Consider the following 27,213-nt stretch of genomic DNA (forward strand, 5'->3'; position numbering starts at 1 on the left):
CTGAACACTTTCTGCAAAGGAGGTTTCATCAGGAAATCAAGAAAGAATTATATATTCAATTTCCCTCCCCAGCTGACAGCCAGTCAAACATGGCATTTCACATCATTCTGGCATTCTCAGGGAGAGGATCAGGCAACCATGCTGGTTCTTGGTTCCCACAGCTTCCTCCTGGACTCTTTTCCTGCTCTCTCTCTCTCTCTCTCCCCCTCCCTCCCTCCCTCCCTCCCTCCCTCCCTCCCTCTCTCTCTCTCTCTCTCTCTCACACACACACACACACGCGCGCGCACACACACACACACACACACATTTAGCTGTAGGAACAAGTGCCTGAATTATTTTTAAAGGTGTCAAATTCAGTAGCTGTTCCTGAACAGCAAATTCCTCTGAATGACTTTCAGCAAGGTTTATTAAGTTGAAAGGGAAGGGAGCTAGAACAATTCAATGATTTTCTATTTTGAAACATATAAACATTTTCTTTGACTCCTGCATAATATCTAAATGGAAAGCATATCTCCTTTCACATAAAATAAACTTTAACAATTCTTCCAATATCATAATGGTATTATATCTCATGCTTTTTCATTTGTTCTGGCTGTGAGATGCTCCTTTGTGTTCAGCTCTGGCCTCAGAAGGATAATGTAGCACTTGGGGATGAAGATGCAGACCAGCAGACCAGCACTGGAGGCCAGGATGGAGAAGACCTGAACAGCCACCATGTATTTCCCTTTGGTGCTCAGGTAGGTGGGCACAAAAGTCACCCAGACGCTGCAGAAGACCAGCATGCTGAAGGTAATCAGCTTGGCTTCGTTGAAGGCCCCAGGCAGATTCCTGGCCAGGAAAGCCACCGTGAAGCAGATGGCAGCCAGGAAGCCCATGTAGCTGAGGGTGATGTAGAACATGACAACGGCCCCTTCGTTGCATTGCAGGATGATCTCTCCAAGCTGGGAGTGCAGGTCAGAGTCAGGGAAGGGGGGAGAAGGTCCCAGCCAGATGGAGCAGATGATAATTTGGACAGCAGAAGAAGAAAGGATGATGGAGTTGGCCAAGCTCTTCCCCAACCATCTCTTCACTCGGTTTCCAGGTTTTGTGGCCAAGAAAGCCAGCACCACCGTGATGGTTTTGGCCAAGAGAGAAGAAATGGCTACTGAGAAGATGATGCTGAAGACCGTTTGTCGGAGAAGGCAGGTGGCTTTCCTTGGTTGACCAATGAAGAGAGAAGGAGACAAGAAGCAAAGCAGGAGGGAGACCAGGAGGATGTAGGAGAGGTCCCGATTATTGGCTTTGACAATGGGAGTCTCTCCATATTTAATGAAGATGATTAAAACAAGGCCTGTAGTTAGGAACAAGAGTAGGGCAAAAGAGACCAGGATGATGCCCAGAAGTTCTTCATAAGACAGGAAGGTTATAATTTTGGGGATACATTGGACTCTGTCCTCATTTGGATATTTATCATCTGGACATTTGGTGCATTTTTTGGTATCTGAAAAAGCAAAAAAGTGATATTTCTTTAATATTCTGTCCTTTTATCTTACAGAAATACTTTCTTTGGATAACAGCTGATACCAATGGCATTTTCCACGAAGTATTTCTTAACAATTTTATTAAACAATCACTTCTTTGAAATGGTATAGGGCCATGGCGGCAAACCTTTGGCACTCGTGTCACAGGTGGTACATGGAGCCCTCTCTGTGGGCATGCGAACCGTCACTCAGCTCAGCCCCACTGTGCATGTGCATGCACCTCCTGCCAGCCAGCTGATTTTTGGGTCTCTGCCGTGCATATGGGAGATGCATATGCATGCATGCAGGAGGGCAGTGCCCCCCATTCCCTGTTTTTGATTCCAGGAGGCTTCAGGGAGGTCTGCTAGGCCCCAAATGGGCCGCTGGGGGTGCTGAGCCCCCCACCCCCTGTTTTGGTGCTAACAGGCCTCCCTAAAACCTCCTGGGACCAAAAACAGGGCCCGGGGGTGCACACATGCCTGGTGGAGTGGAGGGGGGTGTCACATGAACATATGTGGGGGGGACAGGGCACGCAGGGGGCATTGCATTATGTACATCGGCACATCCATGCGCTCTCTCTCTTTCTCTCTCTTGCGCATGGGCTTTCGGCACCTGAGGAAAAAAAGGTTAGCCATCACTGCTTGAGCAGGGGGTAGGACTAAAGATCTCTCAGGTTCCTTCCAGCTCTGTTCCGACTGATTGATCTACATGACTGGCAGACTATTTGTACAATGAGTTCCCTCCATAACTATCCATAGCACCACATTATGGACCAGTGACACCTTCTCGGTGATCCTTAAGGGGAGGATCCAATATACAGTGAATTGCAAGGTCTTTCAGAAGGTGGACCTAAAACAATTCATCAAGTTTCAAAGAACTCAGGTGTTTCTGGAAAGGTGAATTTAGCAGCACATATCCAGACTAGAAAGCAGGAGAGATATTTCCTCTGCTGTTAGTAAAGCTTGCCCAGTCGGCCACCCCCTCCTCCCATCTCTTCCCAGCCCCTCCTTCAAAGTCTTTTTGGTTTACTTCCTTTTAGATAAGAAATTGTGCATGTTAAAAATTAAAAAAAGATGAGCTTGTGTCTTTTAACTTGCACTTTCATAAAAATGTTCTGGATGGATCCAGTTCCACAAAGCCTCCCATTTTCCTCAGTGTGACCCACCTTCCTGAGTGGAGAAGGTTCCCTCCGGACAAGGAACGCAGTCATAGCAGCAAACTGGCTCTCCTTCTCGAGCCCTCTTGACAAATCCAGGATGACAATTTTCCGCACAGTTGGACTGAGGCAGGGACTGAGCAGAAAAACAAGGAATGCCAAAGAAAATGTGTTAGTAGTCAACATTCATGGAAAATAGAGATAGACACTGACATTAGCCAAATAGCCTCTGGTCTTCATGTAAGTAAATATGAAATATTTGACTTCTTCTAAGAAGATGCAGGAGGTATAACTAACTACTGGCAGATTCTTCATTTAGTTCCTCCCTTTTGCTTTTGCATTTAACATTACAATAAAGGAATTTTCTACTTAATAAAGTCAGCAGAGATGGAATTGAAAAAAGATTTACATATGATGATATATTCATATTAAAACTGAGAATAAAATTCATTGTAAAAGATTTAGAAAATTTCTATTCCATTAGATTTTTCAATAAAGAATAAAACTGTGATGAAGAAAGAAACCTCTGACCATTAAGATCTTGAAAGATTTCCATAAAACATGGCAAAGCCCCTCCACTTACTGTAGGTCCCATCTGTTGAAGAACTACAATCAGATAACACCAACTGGCATGGGATGCCAACCACCCTGGAGACTATAGGCTTTGCCCACTTGAAATGGGACCTCAGGCTCTGGAAAACAGAGAAAAAACACCAAAATTTCTCTCACCTTATTAAGCAACTTTAGCCCTGAAAGAGCATCTTCTTTGATAGAAAGTCTCTCTTTTTGAAAATACGCCAGAGTCTTTTCCACAACATCCTTCTTGGGGAGAACCAAGAAGACCCGAATGCCCAGATCTGCTGTTATCTCTCCATTTTGGTCCAAGTACAATTTAAAGTGAGAAATATTCCAAAATTCATTCTTCTCCAGAAAGGGGTGAAACTAGAATGGGAACATCCAGGAATTTGAAAAGCAGAAAACTCTGTTTCTTCTCTCTGTTCCCACATTGAATCTTTCTTCTACAATTGTCTAATCTCCAAATATGGTTAAATAGGATAAAAATACTGCCATAATCTTCATAAGTGAAGGAGAAAGTTTGAGAAAAATTTGTCAATCATTTAGTGACAAAATATAAAGAAAATATAATTGACACAATTGGTCAATTATAGGGAACATTCTAGATCAAATGGCAAATAAAATGAACAGAGAAAAAAAGATGACCCATAAACTCTTTGAAAACAACAGGTTTCCCAGAAAGCATGGGTTGATCAAGATGAAAGTTGTCAAGCTAATCTTCTCCCTGGTCATCCTGATGGAAAACATCTCTAAATGTGCTAATTCTACTTGATTGTAATACGACATTAAAAAATTTTTTTTTGCAGATCTGAAAGAACAAATCTCCCACCAGCTCTTTTCTCAGTCTGAAAAGTTAGTTTCTTTCTCTCCCATTATGCAGCTGCAGGATTTTCCCCTCTTATCTGATCCTTCCCTAGGCAGCCTCTCTTCCCCTCATCCCAAAAATAATTCTCACACATCATTACACTTCCTAAATAGATTATGGGAACTCTGGTGATAGAACTGGATTTCAGTAAAGGACTCAGAAATAATTTTGCGATAAGATTAGAAACCTGAGGGGTGGATTGTATGATAACTAAGTGGATAAAAACTGTCTTCAAAATGATACTCAAATAATTTTTAACCCTTTTAAATCTTTCTTATGAAACCTAAATGTGATGGATACAAATTTGCCTTTGGTCGTCAATTATTCTATGTTGTCATTAATACGGTAATTAATAGGATCTTAGAGTAAGCTAATTTGATGTGATTTAAAGAATATAAAGTCTTTCAACTTAGAAGCCTTATTTGAAACTTCATTTTAAAAGTTTGATAAAATAACGATGGTTTTAAATCAACTTAAAGGCAATAATCAGAAGCAAGCAACAATTGTTGAATAGGATGGATTGTATGGATGGACTGGAACTTAACTTGCTGCTGGCATCCCTGAAGGAGGAGTCTGGTTTGAAGGGAGGCTGCTTGGAGATGGCTGGAGAGGCCATGGACCCTGAAGACTCAAAGTGGACCGAACGGATGACTGATGAAATGGATTCTTTCAAGAACATTGAGGGAGATTGGGGAATGAACTTGTCATATTTAACTGGGAAGCAAGTCTTAAGAGTTGTGTTTGCATTTACAGGACATCCTATAACTTTGGGGAATGGAAAGCAGTTGTTGGGAAAGATTCTAATTAAAATTTTAAGGAAATGTATTTTTATTATAACAATCAGAGATGTTTAACCCTGGACAGATTATGGATGGGTCAGAGGTAATGATTGTGTTGGTCTGTGGTAGAAATTTTCTGTGAGTTAAATACAATAGCAGATAACAGACAATTTTGAACTTTTGAAATTTAACTGTATTGTTGGATTGCCTGTTAACTATGTTTTTTATATACAGCAGATAGATGACAAGTCCAGTAGATATATAGTTTATAATTGTGGGCCTATTTTGCAAGTGGGAGAAACTATTATTGCTGCATTGTATTCAATTAGGGAGACAATATGCACGTCTTTGTCTGTTTTTAATGTTTTATCTAGTTTTGTTTTGTCTTTGTAATAGTTTTATTTTCCAAAACTTGTATTTTACCTTTTTGAATAAAATAAAATTTTATAAGATGAATATCAAGTTTCGAGAAACAATATTTATGATTAGCACACAGAGAAGGGTTCATAAGTAAAAAGCAGCAGAAAAGTATCTGATTTTTATCTACTAGGACTTGACTAACAATAGAGTGTCATATAAGAATATTAATGATGGACTGGAAGAAATATGAAGGATAGCAAATTTGATATGTATGTTTGTGAAAATGATCTCAAAATCGTAGTTAACTGGAAACAGAATCTGAGTCAGCCGGGAGATGTCCATGGAAAGAAGGCAAATGCAGCCATAAGAATCTCAGGAAGTGAATGTTCTGGTTTGGGGAGACCCCAACTCAAGGACCAGGTCCCCTTGCAGGCATCACACGTGGAGGAGAATTTGCACACAATCTACATGAACTTCAGGGAAGGACAATGAAGCCAAGGAAGAGTTGAAAGGAGCTGCTTTTAGCCTTGAGGAAAGACAACAAGGAAAAGAGCTGAAGATCAAGAGGAGTCTGGGAGCCCCCTTTCCAATTGAAACAATCTTTCAGTTGGGGAAGGGAGGATACAGCCAGTGGTGGGATTCAGACGATCTGGCCCGGTTTGGGTGAACCAATAGTAAAAATTCTGCCTGGCCATGCCCTGCCCCACCGCTACTTGCCTCGCACGCCTTGGCTTGGGCCTTAGAGTCATAGCTGCAGCTGCTCTTTGGCTCCCTTGGATTGACCATGTGGCACGCCGCCCAGCCTGTTTGCCTGTGTTTGCCGTGACCTCCTGCTCATCTTGGTCTGCTCCCGAATGCCCACTTCTGGCTGCTCCCGACCACTCCAGCATTCTTCACCTTTTCCCTCTTTCCTTTCTTTCTCTTTTCCTTTCTCCTTCCCTTCCCATTCCCTCTGTTTTTCATCCTTTCCTTCTTTCCCATTTCCTTTCTCACCCTCCCCTCCCCTCCCCTCCCCTTCCCTTCCCTTCCTTCCTTCTTTCCTTCCTTCCTTCCTTCCATCCTTCCTTCCCTCCCTCCCTCCCTCCTTCCTTCCTTCCTTCCTTCCTTCCTTCCTTCCTGGGGGTCTGAGGGAGAGTCAGGGGCCCCTTTTCCTCCTTGACCCCCTCCCCAATATCTGCTCTGATGGAAATTATGGCTAAAAGACCTTTGGAATCTGGGGCTACCCCCTCCCCCTCCCCATTGCAGAAACTCCTCTTGCTGCAGAATTGGGATCTTTCAGATCTTCTTCTCCTGCCCCTTCCTCCTCCCCCCTACACAGTCTCAGTTGCTGCTTGGAGCGGGGGAGATTTCTGGTTTTGCAGGACTGAGAGGAAAAGGGGAAGGGTGAACAGCCCTCCAAGGCTGCCCACCCATTTGCGTTTCTGCAGCCAAATCCTACCCCCAAACAGAGGAACCCTCCCCCACCCGAATACTGCAGGGAAGAATAGGCTGGGCCCATAACTGGGCAGCGGGTTGGGGAAGAGGCTCCAGCAGTTCCACAGTGACCAGACGGAGGGAGGAAAGTTCAGCCAGGTCCAACCGGTGGGGGGGGGGATTGACCAGCTCAGCCAACAGATTTCAATCGTCCCTCCTGGCTCACCCGAGCCACTCCAATTTCCCCCCTGGCAAGAGGCGCCTCCGGCTAAAAGTCCCTCAGTGGACACCCCACGCACACGACCCCCAACGCGGAGTTCAGAATGACGCTTCTCCCAAAGAAGTTCTGGGGAACCGAACCCCCCACCCCCCTGCTGCCCCTTCCAGAGCCCAGAAAACTCCCAGGCAAAGCAGCGCCGCCTTGCTCTCAGGAGAGGGGGAGAGAATGGATGGGAGGAAAGAAAAACTTAGGGAAGAGGGAGGGAGATTCAGAGGAAATGGGGAGAGGTCCTCGCCCCGTTTCCGCCTCCTCCCAGGTGGCCCACAAGGTTGAAAAGCTTCTGATTCCTCACTCTCACTCTCTTTTTCTTTTTTCTTCCCCCCCCTCTCTCGCTCTTATTCTCTCTTACACTCTCTCTCTCTCTCTCTCTCTCTCACACACACACACACACACACACACACACACACACACACACTTATCCCTGCAAGTCACCCTTCTCTGCCTGCTCCAGAGAGAGAAGATTGCCTGCGCAGAAGAGGCACCGATCGAAGCGTGTCCCAGTAAGTTAATCAGCCGGGCTTTTCTGGGATTCGAGCGATGCTGCCGGGCGCTTGGAAAGGACTTCGGCCACCGGCCCACAAGTAAAATCAAACAATGAGGCAAGGCGCAGAGCTGGTTGGAAGAGTGTGTGCTTATGTGTGTGTGTAAAATGGGCGGTTTCATCCAAAGTTTTTGTTTCAGGTGGATCTCCTAGCTTTGGAAGGAGGAAAGGAAGGGGTAGAAAGAGAGAGAAAGAGAGAGATAAAAGAAAAGGAAAAAGAAAGAAAAGGAAAAGAAAGGAAAGGAGAGAGAGAAAGAAAGAAAGAAAGAGGGAGTTATGGAAGGAAGGGAAAGAAAGAAAGAGAGGGAGGGAGGAGGAAGTGAATGAGATCTAGTTGGATGGATTGGTCAATAGATACATGGAGGGAGGGAGGGGAAATGAGAGGAAGGAAGGACACAAACCATGGCTTCAGAAGACTCTTTCAAACAGCACAACAATGTTTGAAAGGGCTGGAAAGGATCTTGGAGGTCATTTTCTAGTCCAAGCCCTGCTCTAGTAGGGTCAGAAGGGACCTTGGAAGCCATCTAGTCCAACCCCGTGCTCCAGCTGGAGACCTTATATCCTCTGGATTATTTTGGTGCCTCTAACAGAGAGGAAAATTGCCAGAAAAGGGAAGGAGTTTACTAGGACAAGGCTGCCATGCAGAGGAAGGCAGAGACAGTCCTTGACTTATGACAATTGAGCCCAACATTTTGGTTGCTAAGCAAGAGCGTTGTTAAGTGAGCTTTGCCACATTTTACTCAATCCATGACATCTTCTGGCTCTAACAGTCATGTGCAGGATAGGGAAGAACATAAGGCCTGTGTAATGTTCAAATGTGCAGAAGTGATAGTTAAATGTGTGGCAGAAAGTGGACTCTGGATGTGTTTTTCGAAACACAATAAGTGAGGTTGAATGTGTATAGTTTTAGAAGAGCTCTGTGTGTGTGTATGTGTGTGTGTACATACACATACAGTGTATAAAGTAGATAATGTATCTTTTTGTGTGCCTATACACACAGTATACCTTGTAATATGCATGTGCACATATGGCATATATACATAGGATTAAATTGTGTATTTTGGATGTTCATTAGTAGTAAATAAATAGACAGGGAGATTGTATCTTGTTGATGCCAGGAGAGGCCAGGCAAGGTACCCCTTGTCATGAGTGATGTCAAGTTGGCTACACCCATCCAATCACATCACCACCAAGCCACGCCTACCCAGTTACATGACCACCAAGCCACGCCCACCCAATCACATGACAACCAAGCCACACCCACCCAGTCACAAGACCACCAAGCCATGCCCATAGAACCAGGAGTAAAAAGATTTGAATCCCACCACCGGATACAACCCTCTTCCAATAACTGACTCCTGTTACACACGAGTGTTAAGATCTGCTCTCTATTATTCCAGACTGTCAGACGTGGAAAAATGAATTCAGTTACAAGAGAGGAGATTTTAACTGAATGAGAGAAAAAAAATATCATAAAAGGATGAGCTGTTTTAGAGCTGAGCCAGTAAAGCAGAGAAGTTCAGACTCCTCTTCATGGATCATCTGAGAGCAAAGACTGAGCAGCCATCAGTCAGAGAAGCTTGAACTGGGATTCCTTCAGAGAGGAGGGGTTGGTCTAGATGGTCTCAGGGTCTCCTCCTAATTTATAAAGGTTGTCATGCCACAACATGTACCATATTTTTCAGAGTATAAGATGCACCGGAGTATAAGACTCACCAAGGTTTTGAAGAGGCAATTTTTTAAAAAAAAAGTAGGTAGGTAGGTAGAGGGAGAGAAAGAGGGAGAAATACAGTAAGTAGGGAGGGAGAGAGAGAGAGTAGTTAGGTAGGTAGGTAGGTAGGTAGGTAGATAAAGGAATAAAGAGAGAGAGAAATGGAGAGAGATATAGAGATAGAGAAATACATTAGGTAGGTGTTCTGACCCCCCCTTCTTCCCTCGCCCACACAGAACACGTTCCAGAACAATACTACTTTAACAGGATTTATTGCACAGACAGACAGACAGATCCTTGGCAGTAAACCTCCACGACAAGGCTCACAGACACGAGACACGATAGTAGCTATCCAGCATGCTACGTTTCCAAGACCGAACTTCTTTAATAATTCCTTTGTTGACTTCTGCAAAGGGCGGATGCTCAGTCAATCCTTTTATAGCCTGAAGGGGAGTCTACTTATCAGCAGCTGAGAGCCCTTACCGCCGATAACTGCGCCCTTGCTCCCTGCTTCTGTGGGCGCGGCGGTAACGAGCATCCAAGAACTCCCTGCTGATCTCTGATTCACTGTCCCGTGACTCCTCCCCACTGCTCCAAGGCATGGCATCAGGAGCCCCCTTCCTTTGGCTCTCACCGCTGCTGCATGCCTCAGGCGCCTCCTGGTGGCCGACCAGACTCTCCGATCCCTGCTCAGAGTGAGAACCCTGCCCAAGGTCCTCCTCATTCTCCAGAGCCGACTCATAGGGATCCTCACTCTCGGAGTCTGGTGGCAGCTCCAACGGCTCCTGCTGGGCCACAACAGGTAGGTAGGTAGGTAGAGGGAGAGAAAGAGAAATACAGTAGGTAGGGAGGGAGAGAGAGAGTAGTTAGGGAGTAGGGAGGTAGATAAAGGGATAGAGAGAGAGAAATATAGAGAGATATAGAGATAGAGAAATAAAGTAGGTAGGTAGAGGGATAGAGATAGAGAGAGAAATACAGTAGGTAGGGATAGAGAGGGGGTACGTAGGTAGAGGGATAGAGAGAGAGAAATAGCGAGAGAGAGAGAAATACAGTAGGGAGGGAGGGAGGGAGGGAGAGAGAATAGTTAGGTAGGGAGGTATGGAGGGAGATAAAGGGATAGCAAGAGAGAAATAGAGAGAGATATAGAGATAGAGAAATGCAGTAGGTAGGTAGAGGGATAGAGAGAGAGAAATAAAAAGTGATAGAAAGAGAAATACAGAAGGGAGGTAGGGAGAGAGAGGGGGGAGTAGGTAGGTAGGTAGATGTTTCCAGGTGTATTTATCCATGTGCTGGAGAAGGAAATCGCTGACAATCTGCAGCACCTAAGACTTTGTTTTTGCTGGCAAAGCCCTTGATCAATGTAATTCTCATCAACCAGTTAAAGAGCTTTCTAAGAGGGGAAAAAAAGTTTTTCCACTCTGCAAACTTCCCCAAAACAGTCCGTTTTTGTAAAAACGCCCCCCCCTTTAAAAAGTCATGAATAGCCTTGGGGGGGCTTGCAAAGTGCCCCCCTGCGGGGGAAATGAGCAATTGGCCTGTTTTTCGAAAAAACAAGCCCGTCTTTTGTCAAAAAATTGCATGCATAGCTTTATGGTGGCTTATAGAGTGCTGCTGGGATGGGGGAGGGGGCAAAATAGTCCAATATTTGCTCATTACTGCCGTCCCCAGCCCCCAGGAGCTCTCTGAAAGCCTCCATAAGGGTATGCAGGGCCATTTTGGTGAAAGGGGTGGGGCTTCAGAAGGCAAAAAATGCTGTATTCGATGTATAAGACGCACCCAGATTTTCAGCTTCTTTTTTGAGGGAAAAAGGTGGGTCTTATATTCTGAAAAATACGATAACTGTTGTGCTGTTGTTGCTCTAGCCCCACCTAGTGGCCGGGGGCAGATAAGCCTCACTATAAGGTCTGAAGCCAGACTCCATTTTCTGTCAGCGTTTGGAGAAAACGGAAGCAGCCGTTGTGAACGAGACCCCTGGTCATCCGGAGACCCCTCCCTCCCTCACACGGAGCATCCCTGGAGAGGTTCCAGCTGCTTCTTTGCTGGCTGTTAGTTAATGCTGCCTATCTCGTCTTTAAATTTGATTTCCACTCTTTGCATCTCCTCAGTTTCACCTGCCCTCTTCTCCCAATAAAGCATCCAGATCCACGCCAGGCTCCCTTTCATTGGAGGAGAATAGGGGGGCTTAGCTGCCTGTCCAGCTGCACACAGACCCACGTGCAATGGGGACGGAAGGAAGATAGAATTCCACCAGGCTTATCACAAACCCACAAATACAGGAATTAATTTTAAAAAGAATACAACATTTTCCATTAGCACTGCTAAATATAAAAATGCCATGGTATCTACTCTTTGGAACCATTAATTCCCAGAGTAATTAAATTGGCCAGATCTGTTGAGATGGTTCCCCTCCTTCTCCTCTGGTTTCCTTCTCCAAAGGATCTAAGATTAATGGATCCATATCGGGACCCCCCCATACCTGCCATGGCTGCAGCCTTGGAGACCCCAACATCTTTTCTTCCTCCTTCTTTCCCCTCCTCGATCTGGAGGAATAGGCAGCATTCAGGGCCTGGGCCAGAGTCTTTGTGAGACTGTAAGGTTGGTATTGATTTTGGATCCCTCCTCTGTCCCTTTTCCACTGGGTCTCCAGTGGGGCTTTCTGGGTGCATCTTCTGCGGCCTTTGACAGAAAAGACATTCTTTGAAAGAGAACAATGAAAATAATGATCTTGAAACTTTTCTTCCACAAAGAAATGGGGTTTAAAGGCAGAATCTTTTGGCCTTTTCTTTGTCAGATAATTAAAGTTCCAAATACTATGGATGTATTTGAGAAGTCTGCGCTTGTCCATTTCATACCCTGCAAAATTTGTGAGGATCCAGACTTTCCCCTCAATGGGTCCTGGCAGACACATAAGTGTTAAATGGAAAGGAAGAATTCTGTCCCAAATGACATCATATTCCATGAAGTGAACAAAGACGTTGACTTGTCTCCACTTAGAGAGGGAATCCCTGAGGGCTGCTGTATGTCCAGTTGTTGAGAACAGTTGTGATATAACCACACAAATTCCATTCCTGACAAGCACAGGAGGGGAAATCCTCATGAAATTCTCTCCCTTTTCTGTGTCTGAAGCAAAGAGGCCAATCAGGGTCCATTTGAAGTGGAGGAGCAGCTGGACAATTGCTGGGTAGTGGAATCCTTCTTTGGGGACCATCTGGTGGAAAAAGGGGAATCGACTTTTATCACTCAGAGCCTCTGAAGCTGTTAAATAATTGATCTGGAAAAGGAATTGAAAGGATTAGAGCCGTGATGGGGAACCTGTGGCATGCAGAGCGTCCTCTCCTGGCACGCCAGCCGCCCCAGCCCAGCTCCACTAGCATCCACATGCAGGCGCACCTCCTGCCGGCCAGCTGGTTTTCGGGACTTTGTGGAGGGCCAGGGTGGGGGACACATGAGTATGCAGTGGGGGGGGGCGCTCACATTGTGCAGGAAACTCTCGCGGGCTGGAAGTGAGTGTGAATGTCCCTCCCACTCCCCCCCCCCCCCACTGCTTCCTGGCTCAGTTGTAGGCTTCCTTCAGCCTTCAAAGAGTTGCAGGGTTTTGGGTTTTTTTGCTTCCAGGTTGGTGCAGGAGGCTTTCCACTCCAAAATGGGGTGCAGAAAGCACAGGTTTTTTTTTTTCTTCTTCTCCATTTTGGCCCTGGAAAGCCTCCTGAACCAACCTGGAAGCAAAAAACCCCAAACAAGCCCTGCAACTGTTTGAAGGCTGAAGGAAGCCTCCAACTGACCCAGGAAGCACTGGAGAGCCAGGCCATTCACACTCACTTCCAGCCCACCAGAGTTTTCTGCCCCAGGGCAGAAATGAAAACCTGTCCTTTGGAGCCCACTGCCACTTGGGCGGAGGAGGACGACCATACGAAGAAGAAGAGGAGGAAGAGAATGGCGAGGCTTTTCAGGAGCCGGCAGGGAGCAGGTCAGGTGGGGCTGGCTGGTGGCTGGGGAGGGGGCAATCATGGTGCTTAGGTGGCAGCAGCCTGCATGCCCCAACTGTGCTGGGGGGGAAATAAGAGGCCCTGCTTGAATGTGGATGAAAGTACAAACACACCCTGCCTCCCTGCTCAGGTGTCGGCCACACCAGTTTGAGTGCCCTGGCTGAAGCACGCTTTCCCTCACACACACACACACACACACACAGACACACAGACACACACACACACACACACACACACACACACACACACACACACAGAGAAAGAGAGAGAGATTACTCTCTTACCCTCCCTGTCTCTGTCTGGCCCCATTTGCATGCTCAGCTGTCGCCCACACCATTGGCAGCAGTTTGGGTGCCTTGGCTGAAGTATGCTTTCTCTGCCAAACACACTTGGATTGCCTGTCTCTGTCTGGCCCCATTTGCTGCTCCTTGAGACAAAGAAGCCTCATTAAGTAGCTAAGTGGAAAGTAGTTGGGGGGAGGGGGGAGGAGCAGGAGACCTGCAGGTAACCACTTTCCCCACCCACGAGAATGAAAGTTTCTGGATCCCTGACTCTGCAAAAGAAGATGGGTGCCTGAATCTGCACAATATTATAGCACCCAGGAGCGTCCATTCTCGGCACAAAAAGCATTTCCCAGCCAACTCTCCTCTCCCTTATTCAAAGGCAAAGAAGCCGAGAAACAAGAGAGGAGACAGAGGTTTGGAAAGTAAGTGAGTCCTTGTTGCAGGAAGGGAGGGAAAAGCAGGAGGTATCTTAATGGGTTGGAGAGGCCTTGAGGGTCTCTTCTATCACTAGGACCCCCATAGCCTTCCCCACCCTGAGATACAATACAATAGCAGAGTTGGAAGGGACCTTGGAGGTCTTCTTGCACAGAGAGGGACTTCTCCAGGTGCCGTCTACCAGACAGTGTCGGGGGGCGACGCCTAGGAGCAGAGCCTTCTCTGTGACGGGCCCAGCCCTGTGGAATGACCTCCCCCCTGATATCAGGACTACCTCTGACCTCCGCTCCTTCTGCACAAAGCTCAAGACCCACCTCTTCCAAGTAGCCGGCCTGGCTCAACCATAGTTTTACCATATCGCTCCTGACGGGTTTTTAATTGTGTATTTTGTATTTTAATTGAGGGGATTTTAAATTGAAATTTTAATTCTATTTTATTCATCTGTTTACCTCCTCCATGCATATGTATATGTATATGTACTGTTTATATTTGTATATTTTATGTGTTTTTATTGTACGCCACCCCGAGTCCTTCTGGAGAGGGTGCGGCTAACAAATAAAATTTATTATTATTATTATTATTCTAGTCCAACCCCCTGCCCAGGCAGGAAACCCTATACCGTTTCTGACCAATGGCTATCCAACATCTTCTTAAAGACTTCCAGTGTTGGGGCATTCACAACTTGTGGAGGCAAGCTCTTCTACTGATTAATTGTTCTAACTGTCAGGAAGTTTCTCCTCAGTTCTAAGTTGCTTCTCTCCTTGATTACTTTCCACCCATTGCTTCTTGTTCTACCCTCAGGTGCCTTGGAAAATAGTTTGACTCCCTCTTCTTTGTGGCAACCCCTGAGATATTGGAACAGTGCTATCATGTCTCCCCTAGTCCTTCTTTCTATTAAACTAGACATACCCAGTTCCTGCAACTGTTCTTCATATGTTTTAGTCTCCAGTCCCCTAATCATCTTTGTTGCTCTTCTCTGCACTCTTTCTAGAGTCTCCACATCTTTTCTACATTGTGGTGACCAAAACTGAATGCAGTATTCCAAGTGTGGCCTTACCAAGGCATTATAAAGTATTTATTTTATTTATTTATTATTCACACTTATAGACCGCCCCCTCTCCCGGAGAGGACTCGGGGCGGTGTACAGTCACTAAAATACGTTGTAAAATACATACATAAACAATTAAATTAAATACATAAGTGAAGGAGGTTATGAGACTGTAATAGAATAATAAATATAATACGTTAAAAACCTGTAAAACCCCAAACCCAATTAAAATAAATAAATCCCAGGAGGTAAAACTAAGAAAGTGCCAGGCCAGCTGATTGAAATAGGTGGGTCTTTAACTTTTGCCGGAAGGAACGGAGGTCGGTGGTAGTTCGAATGTCTGGGGGGAGGTCATTCCAGAGGGTTGGGCCCATCACAGAGAAGGATCTACTCCTAGGTGTCGCCCGCTGGCATTGTCTAGCAGACGGCACCAGGAGGAGCCCCTCCCTGTGTGAGCGGATAGGTCGCAGGGACGTGTGTGGTAGGATGCGATCCTGCAGATAACTAGGTCCTCCGCCATGGAGCGCTTTAAAGATGGTGATCAATATCTTGAAACGCACCCGAAAGGCTACAGGTAGCCAGTGCAGCTCGCGCAGGAGAGGTGTTACGTGGGAGTAACGAGTACTTCCCATAATAACCCGCGCGGCTGCGTTCTGAACTAGCTGCAGTCTCCGGACGCGTCCCAAGGGAAGCCCCATGTAGAGGGCATTGCAGTAGTCCAGGCGAGACGTCACCAGCGCATGAGTGACCGTGCGCAAGGCACTCCGGTCCAGTAGGGGGCGCAATTGGCGCACCAGGCGAACCTGGTGGAATGCCCCCCTTGCCACGGCTGCCACATGGTCCTCCATTGACAGCCGGGCATCAAGGAGGACACCCAAATTGCGCGCCCGCTCCACAGGGGACAACTGTTCGCCCCCTATGGCCAGCGATGGAGTCAGCTGGCTGAACCGAGGTGCCGGCAACCACAGCCACTCGGTCTTGGAGGGGTTGAGTTTGAGTCTGTTGTCCCCCATCCAGACCCCGACGGCCTCCAAACACCGGGACATCACTTCGACAGCCTCGTTGGGGTGGTTTGGGGTTGAAATATACAGCTGAGTATCATCAGCGTAGAGATGGTACTCAACCCCAAAACCACGGATGATCTCACCCAGCGGCTTCACATATGCGTTGAACAGGAGAGGCGAGAGGACCGACCCCTGTGGCACCCCACAAGTGAGTGGCCTCAGGGACGACCTCTGTCCCCCTGTCAACACACATTGCTTCCGGTCGGAGAGGTAGGAGCCGAACCACCGCAAAACGGTGCCTCCGACTCCCATCCCCTCCAACCGGCGCAATAGGATACCATGGTCGATGGTATCAAAAGCCGCCGAGAGGTCTAATAGGACCAGGATAGAGGAGCAACCCCTATCTCTGGCCCTCCAGAGATCATCGACCAACGCGACCAAGGCTGTCTCGGTGCTGTGCCCGGGTCGGAAGCCGGACTGGCGTGGGTCTAGATAATCGGATTCGTCTAGGTGTCGCGGGAGCTGCTGCGCCACCACATTCTCAACAACCTTCGCCACGAAGGGGAGGTTGGAGACTGGACGATAGTTAGCTAGCTCCATTGGGTCGAGCGAAGGCCTCTTGAGCAAGGGTCTCACCACCGCCTCTTTCAAGGCGGTTGGTAAGTATCCCTCACCCAGTGATGCGCTCACCAGGCCCAGGAGCCAGCCTCGTGTCACCTCCCAGGCTGCCAGTACCAGCCAGGAGGGGCACGGGTCCGTTAAACAAGTGGTGGGTCGCAGCCGTCCACGTAACCTGTCCAAATCCTCGGGGGCAACAGAGTCAAACTCCTCCCATAGTGGTCTCTCAAGACTCGCTGTTGGCGGCTCGTCTGGTCCACTGACGGAGGTCCACCCGCTCCGGATCTGATCGATTTTGTCCTGAAGATATTCCCCAAACTCCTCTGCTCTACCCTGTAAGGGTGTCTCACGCACCCTCTGCGATAGAAGGGAGCGAGTCACCCTAAACAGGGCGGCAGGGCGGCTATCCGCGGACGCAATAAGAGCAGCACAATGTCTCCGTTTGGCCGCTCTTATTGCCACAAGGTAAGTCCGCAAATAGGCTCTTACCTGTGTTTGGTCAGATTCGGAGCGTGAGGACCTCCACCTGCTCTCTAGACGTCTCCTGTGGCGCTTCATCACCCTAAGCTCCTCAGTAAACCAAGGAGCCCGGGTGGGTCGATGCCGCAGGAGAGGTCGCAAAGGTGCAACCCGGTCCAAGGCCCCAGTCGTCGCCCTATTCCAGGCAGTCACTAGGTCCTCGGAGCGGGAGCGGGACAAGGCTACAGGAATTGGCCCAAGCTCCGTCTGGAATCTATCAGATTCCATCAGGTGCCTGGGGCGGTACCAGTTTATAGAGTCTGGTTCCGCCTCCTCGCGGTGGGGGATAGCGCCTGGGAAGTCCAGCCGGAGGGATGAGTGGTCTGACCATGACAGGGGCGTGATGACTAAATCCCCTATTCCCAGATCACTCGTCCACTGTTCAGATACAAAAATGAGGTCCAGTGTGTGGCCCCCTTCGTGAGTGGGGCCCTGCACTAATTGGGTCAGGTCCATGGCCGTCATGGAAGCCATGAACTCCCGGGCCACCTCGGAAGCCGCTCCCGTTGACGGCAAGTTGAAGTCCCCCATGACCAAAAGTCTGGGAGTCTCAACTGCCGTCGCAGAGATTAGCTCGAGGAGCTCGGGCAGGGCTGCTGATGCATAGCGAGGAGCCAAGTATACAATCAGCAAGCCCCACTGCCTCCCTGGGCCCCAGTTCACACCAAGGGACTCACACCCGGGTATCTGAGGGACAGTGAACTCCCTCGGCTCTAAACATTCCCGCATAACCACCGCCACCCCTCCACCCTTACCCAGGGCCCGAGGCTGATGGAATTCACGGAAACCCGGTGGGCACATTTCCACGAGGGGTAAACCACCCTCGTGGCCCAGCCAGGTCTCCGTTATCCCTGCAAGGTCTAGCTCCCCCTCTGAGATCAACTCATTAATGAGGGGGGCCTTGTTGGTGACAGACCTTGCGTTACAAAGCATCAACCGCAGGCCCTGGCTCTGTATGACCTGTCCACCTAGACTGCAGGGGTTGGTGCAAGCGACCGGGCGTAACCAGCAGCCACGGTCTCCCAACCGACCTTGAGATCTTATCCTGTCCTCGCATCCCCTCCTCCCCGCGACCGTTGTAATAGGGCAACCCTCTGCTTTAGTGACCTTTATATTCCCCCCCTCCACCGCATCCCCGTCCTTCCTAGACTCACCTGTCTGCCCGGCTCTGGCCCTCCTCCCGGTCTGATTAGCCCTCCCCCCCCACCCTGGGACCCCCTAAAAAAGATAAAAAACATTTTATTAAAAATCCCCTTAGCTTCCGGTTCCTGCACCTCTCGGGGTCCACGAACCCGTCATCAAGGCGGGCCCTTGAAAGAGCCAAGGGCCATGCCTGCGAGAGAGGGGCCTCCCGCAGGCGGAGCAGGTCTAACCTCGAATAAATTGTTAAAAACCCAGTGGGGTAAGGGTGCTGATGATAAAAAGTTGGTGAACGGGATAGAGTCTCAATAGGAAGTAGGAGGCTTCAATGTCCAATGTCCAGATTAGTACTTGCATGAGGGGGGGGGGGGCGGGAAATGATCGAATATCCTCAAGTGGTGAGAGATGGCAAAGATGACAGAAAGGTGGGGGACAGTCCAAGGTGGTTCCAGATGGGGGGGCGTTCTTGGCCCGATTGTTCTTGGCCTAGGTAACTGTTCAGGCCTATCCATGGCCTTGAAACAGGGCCTCCAATGGCCTCCGGTGTTCCAGGCCACCCCCAACCGTTGTTTATACCTTCGCCCTCACTCCTGGTTTCCATCCAAACGCCCAGGTGGGCACACTCCACCTTGGCCCCCCACACGGCGCTCCAAAGTTCTCCACGGATCATGAGATGCTGCATTAGGATTAGGATAAAATTCTCCACAATCCTCCAAGATCGTAAACTTAACGTCCTCTGCTGGCGCCGGCAAGGCCCGGGGGGGGGGCATGGGAGCAGCCAGGATACAGCAGGATACCAGAAAGGAGTCCCTGGCCGCGGCGCCACTCTTTCCACTCGTCCTGTTGCCGCAGCCGTCTCCAACTGCCTCTCCCAATTGCCTCCCAATTGCCTCCCAGCCTTATTCTCCTCCCCGGCGCCTCGTTCTTCTCCCCGGTGCCTTTTCTCACCGCCAGCAATCTTCACGCCGCGCTGCGCCGCCGCCATAGCTTCCCAGCTGTTTCCCGGCCGTTTACAGCCTTCCGCTCCTCCTCTTCCTCCAATCTCCCCCGACCACCCTGGCGGGCCAAAACGAGCCCAAAACAAGCCAGGGTGGTCAAGCTGTCCAACTCTCGGCCCTCCGATGACATGAGGGCCGGCAGCAGTCCCTTACCCAGTCGGGAGCTCCATGGCGTTCTTAGGAGCTCAGGAGGCGACCGCCATCGCCGGAAGCTCCTCCTCTTGTCCTAATTAACACTTCACGTGATCTTGATTCTATCCCTCTGTTGATGCAGCCTAGAACTGTGTTGGCCTTTTTGGCAGCTGCTGCACACTGCTGGCTCATATTTAAATGGTTGTCCACTAGGACTCCAAGATCCCTTTCACAGTAATTACTGTTGAGCAAGATACCAACTGTACTGTACCTGTGCATTTCGTTTTTGTTGCCTAAATGTAGAACCTTACTCTTTTAGAATTTCATTTTATTAGACAGTGCCCAATGTTCAAGTTTGTCAAGATCCTTCTGTATCTTTAGCCTATCTTCTGGAGTGTTGGCTATTCCTGCCAGCTTGGTGTCATCTGCAAATTTGATGAGTTCCCCATTTATTCCCTCATCCAAATCATTGATGAAGATGTTGAAGAGTACTGGGCCCAAAACAGAGCCTTGGGATACTCCACTGCATACCTTCCTCCATATAGATACAGTTCCATTGAGGACTACACGTTGAGTGCGGTTGGTCAGCCAGTTACGAATCCATCTGGTGGTGGTCATGGGCACATTGGTATCCTTGAATTCTGAGCTCTTAGGAAAGTATCCCCTCCTTGTGGGTTGCAAACAGCTGTTTCCATAGGGGAAAAAAGGACAAAGCAATTGGGGAAAGAGTTTCCTTTGCTATATTTCCAGTCTGAATTAGACCATGGCAGGGTCCCTACGGAAGAGCTCTTTCAAGGATCATTATGTATTCATAGAAAAGCAACTAACTTAGCTCTGCTCTTAAATGCTAAAGCTGTTGTACATAAAAAACAGAGGAGCTCTGATCAACTACAAGAGCCATCATTTTGACAGTTTTGCTGTCCTGTAGTCTGTCCCCATGAAATGCAAGCATGGAATAAACTGAGCCTGGTTTGTCCTCAGCCTTTTCAGTGGCAACAAACTACTAGCAAAAGTGGCATTTGATCACAAGGCAATAAATGTTTCCCCTTTTACATTGGAGCATCCAAGAAGGGACAGGAAAGACAAAGAAAAAGACGGAAAGGGGAGAAGAGAGCAAGGAAGCAAAAACAAGGAAAGAGGGGAAGAAAGAATGAAGAGGGAAGGAAAAAGAAGGGGAAAAAGGAGATTATAATGAGAGAGGGTGAGGGTGTGAGGTAAATCCTGCCTTAGCACTTGATCACCAACAGCCCTGTTGCCTTTTACCATCTCTTGTCCCATCCTCCTGACCTCTCCTGGTGGTCTCCCATCCTATCATTGAGGATGCTTTGGTTACAAGGCTAGATCTCGTAAGGAGAGGGAGTGGGCCTCCCTCTGACACACATACTTTGACCTCCTGCACACACCATGGGCAACCAAGGAGAGTGAGCACAGCAGCAGTGGGAGCTGGCCGTGCCCACCATGGCCTCCGAAGTCAACCACAATGGGGCCCTCATTGAAATTGAGTTTGACACCCCTGGACTAACAAATTACCTGAGTGCTGCATGTTTTGCTCTCAAACTTACAAAGTATGAATCAAGGTCAGAAAAATTATCAGTGTGCATTCAACAGCAAAAGTCACATAAATCAAAAGCATGCCAAATGCAAATGTTTACCTTTCAATAAATAGATGTTTGTATCATTGAAAGGGCTGTTATTGTGGGGGGTTTTTCAGAGAAAAGACGTTAATCATGTATGAGTTGTTTTTCTAAACTAAAACCTCATTATTCAGGTTAAATTGCCGTATTGGCACTCCGAGATAAATAAGTGGGTTTTAGGTTGCAGTTTGGACATTCGGTCTCTAAAAGGTTTGCCATCACTGCATTAGAGCATACACAGAGTGGAACCTAATTCAGCTTTTGTTAAATTGCTGTTGAGAGAAGCTCCATTGTAACCTAACATGCCAACTACATAGATAAAACTTCTAGGCGTATTGCCAAGCTTAGCCTAGCAAAGTAACGTCTTGTGAAAAGTAAAATGTGGAATCTGCCAAGTAGCCTTGCTTGTACCTTAAAATTTGTGTTCAACATTCCCTAACAAAGCTATGAGTTATACTCCAAAAAATGGATTTCTTTTCCCTTCTACAGTCTATGGTTTTCAGAGCGCTGACAAAAATCATGAAATTTGCGTGATATCAAATTATGTTTCTATAGCAATGACGTTCTGTGCAAGCTATAAGATGTTTGGAAACGTTTTGGGCACATGCCTGTTTTTCTCTCTCTGCCTGCTCTGTTAAGGTGGGAGACAAAAAGGTCATCCAGTCTTTTGCTTTCTGCAGAAATAAAAGCTGATAATCCATAGCTTCGTCTTCAGAGTTTCACTGGACTTATCAGATTCTGAGCTGCATTCAAAAACCTTGCACAATGAAGAATGCTGTGTTATATTTGGGGTCAGATCAAGTCCAAACTATTATATTTTAATAAATCCAATCTTGTTTTCATGAAGGCATTAGAATAATTTGTTAATTATACATTGTTTAAAATATTAAAGACAGAATATTAGCAAGATTGTATTATAAAAGTGGAAAATAATAAATAAATTTAAAAACTATAAACAATATAAATCATATTACTGTATCTCACCCCTACAATTTATTACAATTAGATTAACATGTGCAAATGCCAACTGAAGTATTCTATTCCAATAAACGGCCTACTATAATTTTTGAGGATTGCTGCATATTTTAATGCTTCTATGGCCCAGATTCTTTGTGGAGGAATCTTTTTAGCTTCTTCTCCAGTTGTACAAGAAAAAGGGAGACCTCAGTTCCTCATACAATTTGTCAGTAACACAATCCAAAATTGGTCTTTAAGTGAAGTTTTGTCTGTTCTAACAGCCACAATTTTCAGAGTCTGTTAATTTCCAAAGGTTAAATTTTATGCCAATACCCATATTTTCTGATTTTAGACAAAGTCGAAATTGTGTAAATTCCCAAATCAGCTCTGAGGGGCAGCAGCTGGAGTTCCTTTGTCCACCCCAAGATACTGCTCGGAGGCTGTGATTGGGTTGGTTCTGCTGGTGGTTTCTCTCTGAAGCCCCAAACATCAGATTGATGTAAGAACATGGGGGAAACCTTGGCCTCAGATACTTCAATAATTGGGGCTGAGGAAGCTGGAGAGCTATGAGGTTTTCATCTAAGCACCACTTTCACTCATGACTTTGATCTAACTGAGCTCCTTTGATGATGAGGGAGACAAGATTCAGTCTCAGAGAAAACAACCCCAGGTAAGGAAAGGTCTTATTTGCTCTATTGGCTGACCATCTATGGCTAGGATGTCATTTCCCAAAGACCATAACTTTTGAACTTGATTTACCGGTATTAATTATCATATAATTATTATTAGAAAAGAACCCAAGTCTTCCTCACAGGGTATATAATCCAATGTGTAAGTATGATAATATCGCAGTGTAAATCAGCTTGTTCCAATAGGTATTTAGCATGCTAAACATATGTATCCATAACAGAACTTATAACAAAATAAAAGGGTTGGAAAGGATCTTTGAGGTCTTCTAGTCCAATCCCCTGCTCAAGAAGGAGACCCTATACCAGGGGTCCTCAAACTACGTCCCACGGGCCGGATACAGGCCACTGAAGCCATTAATCCGGCCCACGTGGGACCATGAGGCTGCCCCGCCCAAATCATCCCACCCACTTGCCAGTCCCCACCCACTGGCTGAGTGCAGGCCTTCCCTTCGCAAGCCCCACGGACTGAAGCTGCAAAGTAAGACCAAAGCTTTTGGCTGGCAGAGTGCTTCTGGGGGCTGGGGAGGCCAAAAATGGGGTGCATGGAGGCCCTAGGAGGGGAAATGGTGCCCTCTGCTTCAGATTCTTAGTTTGGGCTAAGTGGAACGCAAAGCCATGTCGACTGGCATGCGTGGCCTTGCCCGTTGCTCTTCCGGGTTTCTTGTGTGCATGTGAGCACGACAATCAGCTGGCCTTTGTGGGCATGGCTGTGCCAGGAACTGGAAGAGGAGCTGCCTGGTGCACATGTATGGACCAACATGCACACTGGTCAATTCCTCTTCCAGATTGCACCCCTGACAAGAGCACTTGGTGCCAAAAGGGTTCGCCATCAATGCCCTATTCCAAGGGTGGTTTTATCAAGGCATAAAATGGTACCAATACTTCTCGTGATTTGGATTCTATCCTTCTGTTGATGCAGCCTAGGATTGCAATGGCTTTTTTTGGCTGCTGCCACACATTCTTGGCTCACATTTGAGAGATTGTCCACTAAGATTCCAAGATCCCTTTCACAGTTCCTGCTATTGAGCCAGGTTTCACCTAATCTGTACCTGTACATTTGGTTTTTCTAGCCTCAGTGTAAGACTCAGGGGTTGCCACAAAGAAGAGGGAGTCAAACTATTTTCCAAGGCACCTGAGGGTAGAACAAGAAGCAATGGGTGGAAACTAATCAAGGAGAGAAGCAACTTAGAACTGAGGAAAAATTTCCTGACAGTTAGAACAATTAATCAGTGGAAGAGCTTGCCTCCAGAAGTTGTGGAAATCTTTAAGAAGATGTTGGATAGCCATTTGTCTGAAACGGTATAGGGTTTCCTACCTAGGCAGGGGGTTGGACTAGAAGACCTCCAAGGTACCTTCCAACTCTGCTATTGTATTACTTTACTTTTCTCTATACTGAATTTCCTTTTGTTAGATAGGCCGGTGTTCAAGTCCATCTAGATCCATCTGGATCTTGAGCCTATCTTCTGGGCTGTTGGCTATTCCGGTCAGTTTAGTGTGATCTGTAAATGTGATGAGTTCCCCATCTATCCCTCATCCAAACCCTTGATGAAGATGTTGAAGAGTACTGGGCCTAAAATAGAACCTTGGGGTCCCCCACTGCATGTTTCCCTCCATACAGATGTAGTTCCACTGAGGACCACAGGCTGAGTCCATCTGGGGGTGATGCTGTCTATCCCATATATTTTTAGCTTACCAAGAAGTAGATGGTGGTTTACTTTGTCAAAGCCTTTCTAAAATCCAAGTACTGGAAACTATGTGCACTGCATTTCACTGGTTCACTAATTTATTAATTTTGTCAAAGAAAGAAATACCATTTATTTATGATGTGTTTTTGGATCCTTCATTAGTTGAAGTAAATTGTCAATATGAAGAGAGAATAACAAGGGTTCAAATATGCATCCTTCCCTTCCTCCTTGGTAAGTATCAATCCTTCTTCTCATTGCTCCATTGAGCCCCAACCTCCCTCTCAAACAAGGACCTGGAGAAAGAGCCTGGATCAGGGCCAACAGGTGGAGCTCCATTTTGAGGGCAATCAATTTCCTATATAATATTTCTCTGTTAATTATGACAAATGCACTAACATCTAGAAAGCCAGCAAAACTGTGTTTTACTTCGCTGATATAGATTAGATATTTCAAGACAAATTTGTTACCAATATTAGAATATTGACATGCAATATTTCTTATAAAATCTATATAGTTGTTCACTACCTAAAACCGTCCGTTTCTTCTGCAAGAAATGCATTTTTCTCAAGTTTAACTAAGAGGATCCAGGCATACATTTCAGCCACAATATCTGCTAGTCTATTTGGCCTATAATTGCTAGAGTCCTTTTTATTCCACTTTTTAGATAGATAAAATGCTACTATTTCTATCAATCCGACTGGATATTATTTATATGTGGAAATGAAGATGCCAATAGAGGCCCCAACAACAAGGGATATTTTTTTGATGAGTTAAATAGTTGGTAGAATGTCTTCTCCGAGGAATGTATTGCTTGCATTTCAGGCCTTTTATGATTAATCTCAACATGAATGTAATTGGGTAAAATATTGACATTTTTGCTAATATGGAGAAAAGCAGATTTTGAATTCCATGGAGAAGACATGATTGCATTTATTGCTCACCCACCACCACCCACCCCTCACTTTACCAGAAGGAGAAAAACACACACAAACCTGTGGGACTTTGTAGGTGCCTCCTAACGTTGAGGCCTGGATGGAGATGGCCCTTCTAGCTACATCAAGAAGAGCCAGAAGGTTCTCCTTCCTTCCACAGCCGTAGTTGGGGACATTGGCTTCTCCAGTGGAGAGAATGTCCAGCAAGGCATCTGAAGTGCGGAAAGTGCTCCAATAGTTGTCATGGATGTTGTAGCCAAGTGTGAGGTTGTAAAGGAGCTGGGAATTCTTGTTCACCATTTGAATGTTGAAAATGAATGCTAAGACATATGCAACACCATAAACATCCCTATTGTTAAAAAAAAGTTATTATAATGGGCAGCAACAAATACTTTTAAAAAATATATAAGCCTCCAAAAGCCTACTGAGCCTTAAGCCAACATTGATCCAAAAGCAATGATCAGTTATACAAATATGGAAATTGGCTGAGGTACAGCAACTACAACTGGTTCCACCATTACTTTAAATAAAATTCATTATTCAAGTGATAAATTAAGGATTGAACTGAGAGAGGAAAATAACCTGCAGCCCTTTCAGCTTTTTTTTCCAGGACTATTTTTTATTTGAGTTTATTTCACAAAATCAGACAAAAGAGAGAAGCCATGGAAATCAAAATCATTGCAGAAATTTGACATAATCCCCAATATAGGAATAAATGAAAAATAAAAACAGAAAAGAAGGAGAGTGTTAGAATGGAGGGAGTGCAACTCTATCACCCTGAATGACTTACGGATCACGAAAAACAAACTGAAGAGAAGGAGCCACGTTGAATAGCAACTTTATATGCCATTTTTCCTCTCCACTGATGACTATACCAATGAGATGGTCTCCTGGGCTGTAAAAGCTCTGTGATCCTTTTCCATCTTGGTGTTCCAAACTCTGCGGGCATTTCATTCTCAGCTTCCCAGAGACTGGATGGGACACCAGCAGCATCAGAAGCAGAAGCAGGAGGTCCATCATTCATGGGGTGAATCAATGAATCCCTTTTCTGTTTCTAAAGAAGAATTAGAAGAATTCAAAGGACTCTCACAAGGTGGAATATGATCCAGTGACTTTCCTGATTGAAACACAGAGAAACACTCAGCTTCACCTGGAAAGGAGAGAGAGCACAGACCCTGCCTGTCCCAAAACTCCATATTTCTCTGCCCAAAGTCTCCCCTGGAGGATTCGGCCAAAGAGCAGAGCTGAAACTTTTATCATAATTCTCCCTCTCAGGAGGGATACCTGGATAATTCAACCAATTCTTGGACTAAGAAATTGTTGGGAAATTCTCTGGAGGGAAATGAAAGGGAAATAATCCCCATGTGATTCATAATAACAGGGGCAGATATCGAATTAAAGCCATCATCTAGAATTGAGAGATTTGGGGTCTCCATGCTTGAAACTGAGCCCAGAGGGAATACACAGCACCTGTGGCTGAAGAAACAAATAAATCTGAGATTGTTGGCATAGTGATAAAAGACAAAACTCCAGGGACCAGTTAATGCCAGAGCATATCACAGAACTGAAATAGTTGCAGCTGTACTTTATTTTGAAAGCTAATGCTCAAGGGCACCACACAAAAGGGCTGATGCTATAGTATGGCCTGTCTCCAAGAAGAAAATCAATTTTATTGAAAAACTAGTTACCAGAATTTTGCAGAGTTAAAAAAAATGATAGAGAGAGAGGGAGGGGGGAGGGGAGAGAGAGAGGTTAGAAAAAACGAAATCAGGGCTGCCTCTCTCCCCATGGAATGAACGCAGGAAGGAAGGAAAGAGAGGGGGATGGGGGAGAAAAGTTAAAAGAAATGAGTGAAAAGATGTCAAAATCAAGGCATGAAGTAAGCGTGCCTTAGGAGATAAATGCCTCTTTGCTGATGTTATGATATTACTTTAGAGTTTCAACTTGGGTTGTTGAGAAGAGTTGGTTCCTA

The 27,213-nt window shown here is 46.4% G+C and overlaps 1 protein-coding gene across 1 annotated transcript; it reads right to left on the minus strand.

The window, feature by feature from the left end:
* Window positions 1-569: 569 nt before the first annotated feature.
* LOC309393753 (vomeronasal type-2 receptor 26-like) lies at window positions 570-26,258 on the minus strand (the record flags this gene model as incomplete). Its single annotated transcript, XM_081956248.1, has 6 exons — window positions 570-1,480; window positions 2,665-2,791; window positions 3,385-3,597; window positions 11,657-12,451; window positions 25,302-25,590; window positions 26,032-26,258. The coding sequence occupies 6 exons, from the start codon at window positions 26,256-26,258 to the stop codon at window positions 570-572; spliced, it is 2,562 nt and encodes an 853-aa protein (XP_081812374.1).
* Between the last annotated feature and the right edge of the window lie 955 nt (window positions 26,259-27,213).

The sequence above is a fragment of the Natrix helvetica genome (genome assembly GCF_964273705.1).
Source record: "Natrix helvetica genome assembly, chromosome: 5".
NCBI lineage: Eukaryota > Metazoa > Chordata > Lepidosauria > Squamata > Natricidae > Natrix > Natrix helvetica.